The 12,127-nt window shown below is 39.7% G+C and overlaps 2 protein-coding genes across 2 annotated transcripts; one reads left to right on the forward strand and one right to left on the reverse strand.

The window, feature by feature from the left end:
• Window positions 1-2,503: 2,503 nt before the first annotated feature.
• On the forward strand, window positions 2,504-6,482 carry LOC137606556 (tyrosinase-like). The gene is made up of 5 exons (XM_068331855.1): window positions 2,504-3,335; window positions 3,928-4,144; window positions 4,963-5,110; window positions 5,208-5,389; window positions 5,484-6,482. Exons 1-5 carry the CDS (start codon window positions 2,517-2,519, stop codon window positions 5,735-5,737), a joined length of 1,620 nt encoding a protein of 539 aa, XP_068187956.1. The 5' UTR covers window positions 2,504-2,516; the 3' UTR covers window positions 5,738-6,482.
• A 152-nt stretch (window positions 6,483-6,634) lies between these two features.
• chordc1b (cysteine and histidine-rich domain (CHORD) containing 1b) lies at window positions 6,635-12,088 on the reverse strand. Its single transcript, XM_068331856.1, has 11 exons — window positions 11,928-12,088; window positions 10,516-10,565; window positions 10,384-10,440; window positions 10,085-10,245; window positions 9,446-9,546; window positions 9,121-9,179; window positions 8,330-8,400; window positions 8,055-8,160; window positions 7,783-7,902; window positions 7,611-7,673; window positions 6,635-7,448 (listed from the first exon to the last, which is right to left on the reverse strand). Exons 1-11 carry the CDS (start codon window positions 11,989-11,991, stop codon window positions 7,263-7,265), a joined length of 1,038 nt encoding a protein of 345 aa, XP_068187957.1. The 5' UTR covers window positions 11,992-12,088; the 3' UTR covers window positions 6,635-7,262.
• Between the last annotated feature and the right edge of the window lie 39 nt (window positions 12,089-12,127).

A 12,127-nucleotide genomic window follows, 5' to 3' on the forward strand; every position in this document is an offset into this window, starting at 1 on the left:
TTTTGCTTGCAGCTGGAACTGGAAAAGAGAAATTAATGAATGAACATTTAATTGGAATTTATTTCTTGGAACAAGTCCAGTTTAAACTGACCAATCATGACAGCTTTGAGATGATGCTTCTAACTGGAATGTTACACTTAATATCCAGATTCAAAGTGTCTACTTGTAACATTTACAGCTGAATTTAGTTAGAATGTGTTACTTGGGCAATAACTGACATTTACACCACCATTAAGTAGTTTTATGCATTCTCATTAATCTCAGTTAAATGATATCTCTGTCCTCCAAAGCAAATTGGTGGCAAATTATCCTCAGAGGGAAAACAAAATAAAACAAAAACAAAAACAGCTGGTGAAAACATAATTACAACAAATTATTATTATTTGTTTATTATTATGTTATTATGGTTAACTTTTGTAATTTGAATGACATTTTACATTATTCCTGTCTTTTAGTATGAAGATGAGATCATTTTCTTTGCCCCTGTTGCAGTAAAAAGATGATTTGTGTTAATGGGTATGGTACATTCTCCAGCTCTGTGGAGGAAGCTCCACAGTTTATAACATGTTTGGCGTTAGGACAAGTGATTTCAACACCAAAAAGTGGCACCAAATGACAGAAAATACTTTTTTCAAGACAATTTTAGAAGATTTTTTAATCAAGCAATCTCATATAAAACGTGTGTAACTTACCAGTGAACCTAAATAGGTTATGTATTTTACTTAAAGCTACATAGTCTTCATTAAGATTCTAATTATGTTCTCTGTGTTGAGGAAAAATGGTTTGGGATTCTTCCAAGCTGGATGAGAAATTGTGTACAAAATTTGAAAAAAAAAACAACCCCCAAATTTTAATTCACATCCACTGCCCTGCATTGACTCTCTTTTCTCATAAGTCACAGTGACAAAAGATCTGATTTGCATAACATTGTGTGTGTGTTTTTATCACTTTCAATTATATGACACCCATTTTTTAAAATGGGATGTATTTAAAAGTCGAACATGTGCTCTCCAGTTGCATTCGTGCATGTCAGTGAACTCACTGCACTATGAAATGTATGACTGACACATTTCCAATAACAAGAAAAAAATGTACAGAATGTTCTGGAAGTCTGCTCCAATGCGGGTCAAATGCCTGACTGAGGATGTTGCTATGTTGGGCTTCGTTACTGAGAACCAAACTAGCGGATATCTTCCTGTAGGTCTGTGGCCTGGGGGTCAGAGGGCACAGAGGAGCAGAGCAGGTGTCTAATGAGACGAACCGAGGATGGATGCAGCTAAATGGCGCCCTCTGGTGGAAAGTCGTTACTACACGTTTAAAAAATACATCCATATGTACCTTTTTTTAAATTACGAAGTAAAAATGCATGACCTGCAAATAAAAGTCTCATATATGAAAGCGCAGAAGAAGCATATTATGAGTTAGAATCTAGAGTAGCTTGTAATATGTGGGATGATGTGGTTTTTCCTCTTCTCATTCTGTGACACACTCATTACTGTAACAGTTTTCCTTCCCCTTCCCTCCCTATTCCTCAACCCCATGGGTTTTTTTCTCTTTGATGATAATGTGGGAAGTCTGAGTAGAGAGTATGTGTGGGATTTTCACGGATGGATCCATCATGCATGAAGATTCTTCCCAGGTGTATTGTGGATAGAGGACATGGGATGCAGTGTGAATGAGAACATGTAGTGTAATTTAATAGGCATGATTTTATTTCTATTATAGTTGTCATATACAGGCATGTTGCTGCAATATTTCTAGTTTTGGTCAAAAGAAAGAAAGACTAAAACAAAAAAAATGGATAAATTTTTAATGTTCATTATAACTGACAGGTGCCAATATTTCACTGATTAACTAATCAAATATAACCCTTACAAACAGACTCATAATCATTAGATGTGAAGCTAGAAGGCCAAGGCGCAGCAGGTGTTATGGTGTAGATGTTAGGAGCCATGTGAGATGGAGGCAGTCTTGAGACAGCACAAAATACATCAGTGAGACTATTGTAGAGTTTCTATGTATCTCCTGCCTAAGGCACGCAGTCACTCTACTCATGATTTGTTCTCAGTAAATCCTTTGTTTTGGATGTAGTCATGAGTTGGACCTCAAAACAATTCTCAGCAGATAATCACATTCAAATCTTTGCAATCAATAAATATATGCACAAGTGTCTTGTCCCACAAAGACCTCTTATGATTGGAAAAGATGTTCTTCAGAAATAGTGATATCAGACCCACATTCATAAGCAGCCCATGGCAAACCACATCATAAAATGTTTCATCAAGCTAGAATAACTATTTTGCCTGAGAATACAAGGCGTACAAACTGGAATGCATTACCTACTCACGGGTTAAGAGTTGCCCTGAGGCGAAGGCAGCATGTGACCGGATTAAAAAAAGGAAGGGGTGCAGCAGCAAAAAAAAAAAAAAACACCCTGAAGAATTTAAACTCATGAAGGTGTTGGCAGTCCACTGTTTGGTCTAGTTGCTTCAACGCGCGTTGAACTCCTTGTTGGCATGTGGTCCTTTATTATGACTTTCATGTTATGTTTGACGCCCAGCTATCAGCAGTTCCCCCGTCTGTGCGCCACCCGGGACGCCCTGCGCGCCAAAGAGTGCTGCCCGGTTTGGGAAGGAGACGGCTCGCCCTGCGGAGCCAGCTCGGGTCGCGGCTTCTGTCGGGATGTGGAGGTGTCCGAGCAGCCCGACGGGCCCCAATACCCCTTCTCCGGGTTGGACGATAGAGAGAAGTGGCCCCTGGTCTTCTACAACCGGACTTGCCAGTGCGCAGGGAACTTCATGGGTTTCAACTGTGCGGATTGTAAATTTGGCTACTTTGGGGTGACCTGCAACGAGAGGAGAGAATCTCTGAGGAGGAATGTGTTCCACCTGTCCAGGGCCGAGAGGACCAGGCTGGTGTCCTACCTGAATTTGGCCAAGCAGACTGTGAGCAGAGATTATGTGGTGGTCACTGGAACCTACCAGGAGATGGCCAACGGCTCCAACCCGATGTTCTCTGACGTGTCTGTGTACGATGTGTTTGTGTGGATGCATTACTACGTGTCCCGAAACGCGCTGCTGGGGGGACCAGGGAACGTGTGGACCGACGTGGACTTCGCCCACTGGGCGCCCGCCTTTCTGCCGTGGCACCGCGTGTACCTGCTGCACTGGGAGCGCGAAATTAGGAAGGTAACCGGAGACATGAGCTTCACCATCCCCTACTGGGATTGGAGGGATGCCGAGGGGTGCGACGTGTGCACGGATGAACTGATGGGGGGCCGGAGCCCGCAGGACCCAAATTTACTCAGCCCGGGCTCAGTGTTCTCTTCCTGGAAGGTAAAACCACGTCCTCTAGTCTTTCTAGGAGAGTGGACAAAAGTTTTCTCTTATTTTCTTCCAATAAAAGTCAGAGTTGGAATGTAGTTAAAGTTGAGTAGCAGTAATTTATTTTTTCATCTTTTCTTTTCCAGTGAGATGCAGTTTTATGTTGTTCCAGAATTGCATTATTTAAATGTATAAAAGTGAATGAAATTCATATCAAAGCTTTATGAACTAATCTATGCAGAATAGAATACATAGAATACATATACCGTATATGTGTGTGTGGATACACACACACACACACACACACACATATATATATATATATATATATATATATATATATATATATATATATATATATATATATATATATATATATATATACACACACACACACTGTTTATAAATAATTTTGCATACCTCATAGGGAGGACACAGGAGGTTTGTAATAGTCACTTTGTCTTGCTTGAGTGAAGTTAATTTTTGTACCAATTAATTGATTGTAAAGTTTGCACCAGGTCTATTTTCAAACTGTGTGAAGCTGACAAGTTGCTGCTGCTCTCCTCATTGCTGGGTACTCCCATACATGTTTCTCCATCAACAGGTACTGTGCTCCCGTGCAGGGGACTACAATGAAAGAGGTGTGTTGTGTGATGCCAGTGATGAGGGTCCGTTGCGTCGAAACCCTGGAAACCACAATCGTAACGTTGTTGAACGATTACCAACTTCAGCAGAGGTGGAGTTCACCCTCAGTCTGACCAGCTACGACGCTGGAGCCATGGATCGCACCGCCAACATGAGCTTCAGGAACACTCTGGAAGGTCAGACCAGCTGGATGACAAATATCCAGGCCTCCACCTTTAGTTTAACACACACAGTTCTGTACTCTCACTTTGAAAATTGTTTCTGTCGCTTCACAATTGTGTATGTGTGGCAACTCCATTATTTTAGTACCACAGCATGATTATCCAGGTTAGGAGCCGAGGCTTCCATTTGTTTGCGGATTTTGTTTTTCCATATAATATGTGGATTATTACTGATAAATGCAGTATAATTTACTAACAAAATACAATGGAAAAACAAATTAAAAATAACAACTCACATTCTCACCTTTTTAAATTACTTTTTTTGTATTTATTTGTAATTTGTAGGGCAGTGTAAATTATTTTTTTCTGTTTGTTCTAACCTTGTTGCTTCATACTGCTGTCTGTCTTGACCGGGATGCTCTTGTAAAAGATTTAAAATTTCAGTTTTAGTTTTTTACCTGGTTAAAAAATAAATAAGATAAGTGAAGAAGAAATTTATCAATACAATTATTTAGAAATATAAACTCATGTACAATTTCCACCACTGCAGGGTTAACACAGTAAAAATCAAATGCAGCGCTACCTCCAAAGGTGCTTCACATGCTTGCAATGGTCCACATCTAATCTGAACATATTCAAATCTCATATGAAAGCTTACTTTCTTTAAGACGCGATGGTCTTAAAGAATACTGAGCCGTTGCTGTAGGGGAGAATTTTGTAGACATAAGTCATACACAACATTTGATTTGGTGTGACAAAATCTCATTTTACACGAGAAAGCCTGCTTCCTGAGTCACGGCATGCCACTTGAATGAATGCGTCTAATCTTCCAGGGTTCGGGGATCCACAGACCGGATTAGGAAGCAGCTCTCAAATGGGAATGCATGCTGCTCTGCATGTGTTCATGAACGGATCCATGTCCTCAGTGCAAGGCTCGGCCAATGACCCCATATTCCTTCTCCACCATGCTTTTGTTGACAGGTGAGACGTGTACAAACACACACATCTTATGACGTTGTGCATTTGCAGTGTTGACCATAAATCATACTACTGTATTTATTTCCATCCTCCATGGCAGTATTTATGAGGAGTGGCTCAGGAGGCATGCCCCACCTTCATCACAGTATCCAGAGTCTAATGCCCCCATAGGACACAATGGAGACTATCACATGGTGCCTTTCCTGCCCCTCCACAGGAACAGGGAATTCTTCATTTCCAGCAAAGACCTTGGATATGAATATACATATCTACTGGATGCTAGTAAGCCCCCCCCTCCTTTTCCCCCTATAATTTACCCCTTCCGTTTTGATTGATGATAGATAATAGATAATGAAACCCTTTATCTCTTCCTCAGACCAGAGGCTGGCAGAATCCATGCGTCCATTCTTAGAGGACCTGCAGGATGCTTGGCCCTGGTTGGTGCTTGCAGGACTTTGTGGGGCGATTGTTGCGGGGGTCGTCACTGCCGCTGTCCTCACTGCTAAACGTCGATGCCGAGGATCTCCTTGGTATCATATTGGAAGGTGGAAAAAAATCACTCTCTCTGAGAGACAGCCACTTATCTGGGACAGTGACCCAGAGAAAAGCAACTACCAAACAGCTATGTGAAGGCACAGCTATCGCTGCATCATGAATTTTAATACCAAAGCACTGTGAATTATACAGTACGTTTGACTAATTTGTAATGAGTCCAAAATCTTTATGGGAATGTATTTCAACTGTATTAACAAGACTATCACTTGTGGGAAATGTTAAAAAATGGGTCATGAAACTGTTGAACTTTAAACATACTCAAACCAGAACTTTTAAATTGAGCGATCCTTCCCATGGGGTTAGGGTTAGCTCTGCAACATTTATGCTTTCTGTCATGGAAGTGTTCTATACTCAGTCTTCACATTCATCCCTTAGGGTTGACTTGTTCCTGCCGATTACCTTCTCAATCTGGAAGTGTTGCAGCGTGTTGCGTCACTCAAGTACAGACATTTAGCATTTCCTTATGTGGGAGGTGACTGATTGTAGTGGGTGACAAGCTTCAGGAATGGGAAAGAGGTGATAATGTCAGCATTGATGTCAAGGTTTGTAACATCTCAATGGCACCAGGATAGAGTTCAAAATATGCAACAGTTTTAAAAATGTCCAAGTCACTCACGCAATTTAACATCTTTCACTATTTCTTTCATTGACATCTTGGCTGTTGATCCCAAAATCTTGTGCTGAACATCTGCACACATGCACCATCACCCTCAGTTTAACAAGACACACATTTATGTTTGGTAACATGAATTGGTTCCCAAACAACTTTACCCTCATCACCAAGTCATGCTTTAGACAACATTCTCTTACATTGTAAGTCTTCAGACATGCTGTTTAGCATAACATTTTTTGATACAATACTTTGATCAAAATACTTTGAATTGCTAGATATATGGTACATTCTTATTATTCTAACGGTGCTGTTACTATGACAAGAAATGAAATAAATACAGCAAAATTGGAGACAGAACGTACATAAAATGTGTGTAATGTTCAAAAAATTATGCATTGCCTCAAATTTAAGGGTCAGATTATCATTTGCCAAACATTAACGTTAAGGTATTCAGAATCCAAATGGATCAGAACAGTTCTTATGAAGTGGGTAATCATTTAAGGACATAGAGCAGCTTCATTATCACAGGCACAGAGTCTGTGAGGACAGTCCAGCGAAAGATTTGATAATGGTGGAAAAAGAGGTACAGTAACTACAGTTTACATAACCAGATGGTCCAGACAGCGTAAATTTTGACGACGTGAAATTAGCGGCCCCCCATCAAAGACTTTATGGCTTTGAGATTAAGCACTGGTCATGTCTGACTCTTGTCTTTTGTGCAGCGTTGTTTTCCAAAGGCTTTCAGTGCAATTAAAAAGAACAATTTCTATCAGTGCTCCCCAATTTCTGTACAGTACTTCAGTGAAAAACCGCTATAAAAAAACGATTTTTACCATTTCAACAAAGTTTTGATCAATGAAAATGACCGTTGCTCAGGAAAACCAGTACGAAGCCAAAAGTTCCTCAATAGCAAAAGTGGTTAAAAAAAAGATAAGGAATGGATTGTGTGGCTTGAAAATAGCTGGAACACATGGGATGTTATTTTAATTAATGTCCTTGTAATTCATTTTCATCCTCGCTGTCGTCTTCCTCTTTTTTCTTTTCGTCATCCTTGGGAGAGGAAACAGGAAGAGGAAAGTCCAGACGAGCCCATGACATCGCCTCAGACTTCTTCATGACTACCTCGACTTTGGCAGCCATCATGTTGATCACACTTTTACTGACATCTATCACCTGCAAAGAAAAGAGGGGTTGTTACTACAGGCTTGCGCTTGCTTAGGAAAGAGAACAAACTATTGAAAGACATAAAGTTTAAGGCGAGACGTCCAACAATCATATCAATTAAAAATGGTTGCTTCACGGAAGCTTGTAGAATAAGAATATATATGTTCTTACCCCCCACAACTTTATATTCTGATCAAATTTCTTTTCTCCATCAAATAAAATATGGATGTTGAGCTGCAGGACAAAAGAAATAAAATCAACACTGAGAATTTCACAATCAAAAATCGAAAACAAAGCAGGTTGGACATGAACAGGAACACAGAAACATCGTAGCATCCCTCACCGATGTGCTGTTTGCGTCCACGTAGCTCAGGTTTGGGATGGTGTTCTTAGCATAGATAGAGATGATGACCTGAGCGCCGGTCTGATGCCAGTCAAAACGACAGGGAACCACCTTCTTGCACTGCAAAGAGATTTCAAACAAGCAACATTTAATGCCGTGGCAAACGTAACTGTCTCCACTGCAGGTTTTTAACACATACCACTAGATGGTGTTTCAGGATATCTGCAGTGCCATACAGTTCTGACCACTGGATGTGAAATGGTCAAACCTACCGCATCGTTTTTCCTCCATAGATGGGTTCCCTTAGTGCAGCCCTCTTGCGAGAGGAATGTGTTAAAGTCAGAGGTTTTTCTTTTACAGCAGCTCCAGTATTTCATCCTGGGGTGCAGGGAAGACACAAAGCTGCTTCATTTTTCACTCAGGAGACCATAAAACAAGACTAACAGAACTATCGGAGAATACTAGTGCAGCTCTGCACACTTATCAAACAGTGCCTAGAGAATATTTGTGACATGCACAGATGAAACGTTATTAGCATAATGCCAACCCTTCATGGAAGATAGGAACTCCGGAGTGGTATGAGCACACGTCTGCATCACTTGCAGGTCCATCAAAACTCTAAGGAACAAAAGTGTGTTTTACAAGAAGCAGATCTCATTAAAAAGAAAAGCACATAGGTCTGAATTGGGTTCTTTTTACATAATAAAATACAACAAATGTCAAAGTTTGAAATAAATTGTATCTGCAATAATGCAATCTCTCCAAATAGGTTCTTACTCAGATGCAACGGAGACCTGAACTAATTAATCAACTTCAAGCAGACAGCCCTTGAGAGAGTATCTCATGGCTTTCCATCAAATCAGTTACAGCACAATTTTGGAAATCATTAAAGTCCCACTCAAAATCTTGAGAAAACCCAAGTCAATGTAAATGTTCCTCACAACGTACTTCCCACTGACAAGCCAAATTAACTTAAGCAAAAATTGTTGCTTTGGATTTGTCTCAAAGCAAATGTGGAGGAGGAATGCAAACTGAATCTTCAACCTTCAACCAAAGCGGCAAGCTTTTCTGCGGTGTTATAATTTACATCAGGATCAGTTTGAGTCGTCATTATTTACCATTGTCCTAACTTCATGACATCTGTTCCTCAAGTGTTTTAAAAACATTGATTGGATTTAACACAGAACTTGAAAAAAGAAGCAAAAACGTCTTTGGCAGCTACAAATTAAGAAAGTGTCAGCTGATATTTCCAAAACCTGACAACAGTATGCAAAGAAACAGATTTTTGCAGCATGACAGTTTATTGCAGAATGTTTTTGCAGTCACACATTCACTCACCTTAGTACATCCTCCATTTTTACACGACGTTCCAATCTTGATCTCGTCACTATCCTCCTCTGGAGAGAAAAGAGACAGACAAGGAGTTGATGCCCACCCTTTGAAGAGCACCTAAAAGGGATTCCCATTAAGATGAAATCCCTCGTTCCTGACAGCTGTTACTCAAATGCAATGACTTGAATGACCTGGGTGAGGTTATATTGCCTACGGCGAGGCATTAACTTTCACTGTCAAAATGACCTTGGTGTCTACGATACCAAGAAATGGAAGGCAGCCGTCAAGAATAAAAAGGGCAAAAGGGGGGAAGATAAAGTCCTTTTCTCACCTTTAGTCTCTGCAGCATTTTCAGAAAGCTTAAGTTTCTCAAGAGCTTGTTTCAAAGACCCAGAGACTTTATTCTGCAATCTCACCATTGGCTCATCAGCACTGTAACAGTAACAGAGCTTATAAGTGTAAGATGCAAGCAAAAACATGGTCAATTGCTGTTACTGAAAACTATTTGGATAGGTTTTGTTGTTTACTTGATGTAATGTACCGCACCCAAATCAGTTCATGATCAGGCTTTGATACAGAACCAGTACTTCTAGTTAACTTCTTCCACAAGCAGCAGACACATTATAAGTGGTTGGCTACTTTCTTTTCAACTAGGAAGGGAGGGATCCAGACTAAACAACTAGAAAAAAACCCTGACATCCTTTGGATCAATAGTTCTAATAATGTACCTAACATTTTATTTATCACCAAACCAAGACAAGTAAAAATTAGAATGTAATCCACGTAGTTAACATTGACAACCATCTTTATAATTTAAGCCTCATTGAACAGAGGGAAGTAGGTTCTTCTCTGTATGTTTGTTTCCTTTAAACATGATTTTAATAACAACACCCTTCTTAAGACTTAATTGAAAAATGCTTTCAAAAACCCTCTTCTTTATTAAATATACTGGTATATACAAATATTTAACCTTGGTCTTTGTATTGCCTCCTGAGGCTTTGGAGCAGAGATGATGTATTCATTAAACTTTGGTTTGGGATCCTCGTTGTCTTTCTTTTCCCCTGATGATGTCACGTTTGGTTTCACTGGCTCTGGGGGCTTCTCCTTGTTATGGGGACCTTTGGTACAACCCTACGAGGAGAAAGTACTGTGTTAAGCTGACAAATAATGACCAATCTAGCCAATATACCAACTATGGGTGTAAAAGACAACAGAGACAAGATCATGGAGAATTTTAGAGCATGGATTAAAACAAAATCAAAGACTTACAGTAATGCTGAGAAAGTCTGAGAAGTCTGTAGTTCTCCTCTTGCAGCAGGACCATCCCTGGAGAAACTCACACACATTAACTCTGACCAGATAATAAGACACAAGCTAACAGTTTAATTTGAGATATTATACCTTTAATGCATCGTGAAAAACTGGCACTCCAGGATGATAAGTACAGACATCTGTGAAAATTAAAACAGACATTCTAAGAAAAACTGTAAGCTGTAGGAAACAGTAACATCTGTGTTGAGCTGACTTAAACAAACTTATAGCTTTTTTGACCTACTTTTGATGAGTTCTAGTTTCTTTGAAGAAAAACTTTAAGAAAGTACATTCTAATTTTCTCACTGTGGCATAAAGCTTGTGTTTTTTACATAACAATGAAGCGAGTTCTGCAATTTCAGAATGTGATTGTTAATCTTAAATTTAAGACTTAACAATCACATAATCTGGAGTAATGTCCAGTGTTTACTGGATGAATCGATACAACTAGAATGTAAGTGTGAACTTTGCCATGTGTACTAAAGCCATGTGTACTTAAAGTTTTTTGTCATTATAAACAAATCGCTGTACAATTACTTGAATGGGTTACAACATAGATCATGTGTTTTTCTTACAGAACAGTACCATTAAGTTCTAGATAGACCATCTCGATACAAATACCTAAAACTGAAGGCAGCAAAATCTGTTATCAAAAATATCCGATTAAAATTTAAACGTAATGTAGATGACTCCTACCGCGTTATGCTGTATTACGTGAAGACAGAATTACTTTTTAAGGGAGTCAGCGAAAGTTTTGTCGTGGGATACGAATACATATCATGAATGAAAGTTATAGTTTGATGATATTCACAGGCAAATTACTGTTTTATTTAATTTCATTAATCCCACTGTGTTGTCAGTTCAGTTGGAAAATAAATTAGGGAAACACAGTAGTCACTTTACTGGTATTTCAAGCAGTGAACGTGGCTAACCTGTTAGGCTAACAGTAGAGCTTTATGAAATGGACAGCATTCCGTTATTACACCATGTAACATCTTTCTCATCACTGTTAACTAGGCTAGCCTTTCTCAAGCTAGCTACCTTTGTAATCTTCGAAGTTGTTAGAACATATGCATGTCCTTCTTTCCCGCAGCAACAAATGCTAAACTAGTTATGGTTAATGAAATAGCATTGAAATGTAGCACTGATTAGTTTAAACATACATTGAGAGACTCGTTTCAGTAACTGTATGCTAACTTTATTGCTTAGCTTAACTTGGCGGTGTGCCCTGACCGACACATTGGCTCTGAAAATTCTAACAATACCCTGGAACTGGCTAATCCCGAGCTCAAAAATGCTAGCAACGTCGTGACATCTTGTTAGCTTCCCGAATTAAAGAAGAAAAAAAAGTTCCAGTAGTGTTTATGTGTGGACCGTGTTGTCCGCTAATGTATGGTTAGCTACCGTGGGCCGCCAGGCCTGAGACTATAGAAATTTCCAGATGATCAGAGGTTAGCATGGTTACAGTGTTACCCGCTACAGTACACCAAGGTATTACTCACCATCTGGGTTATTTTCAGGATCAAATCGCTCTCCACATCCCTTATTATAACAAAGAGAGGACATAGTGGCAAGCGAAACAAATTTTACTGGTGGCAAAACTTCTGGTTGCTAATCAATTAACCTCTCTCGCTTGTGAGATACACTACGCCGTTGATGCTGCCTGGCGAATCTGACGCCGGTCTCATTTCCGGAGCTTCTC

This window comes from Antennarius striatus, chromosome 13 (assembly GCF_040054535.1).
Source record: "Antennarius striatus isolate MH-2024 chromosome 13, ASM4005453v1, whole genome shotgun sequence".
Classification (NCBI taxonomy): domain Eukaryota; kingdom Metazoa; phylum Chordata; class Actinopteri; order Lophiiformes; family Antennariidae; genus Antennarius; species Antennarius striatus.

What these genes read in the sequence shown, in the direction of transcription:
- chordc1b (XM_068331856.1), bottom strand. Translation starts at nt 11,991, where the DNA reads ATGTCCTCTCTTTGTTATAATAAGGGATGTGGAGAGCGATTTGATCCT. An exon ending in TTTTTCACGATGCATTAAAG is followed by an intron (nt 10,441 to 10,515) that starts GTATAATATCTC and finishes GAGTTTCTCCAG; the next exon opens with GGATGGTCCTGCTGCAAGAG. An exon ending in TATGGAGGAAAAACGATGCG is followed by an intron (nt 7,903 to 8,054) that starts GTAGGTTTGACC and finishes ATCTCTTTGCAG; the next exon opens with TGCAAGAAGGTGGTTCCCTG.
- LOC137606556 (XM_068331855.1), top strand. Translation starts at nt 2,517, where the DNA reads ATGTGGTCCTTTATTATGACTTTCATGTTATGTTTGACGCCCAGCTAT. An exon ending in CAGTGTTCTCTTCCTGGAAG is followed by an intron (nt 3,336 to 3,927) that starts GTAAAACCACGT and finishes CTCCATCAACAG; the next exon opens with GTACTGTGCTCCCGTGCAGG. An exon ending in CTTCAGGAACACTCTGGAAG is followed by an intron (nt 4,145 to 4,962) that starts GTCAGACCAGCT and finishes CTAATCTTCCAG; the next exon opens with GGTTCGGGGATCCACAGACC.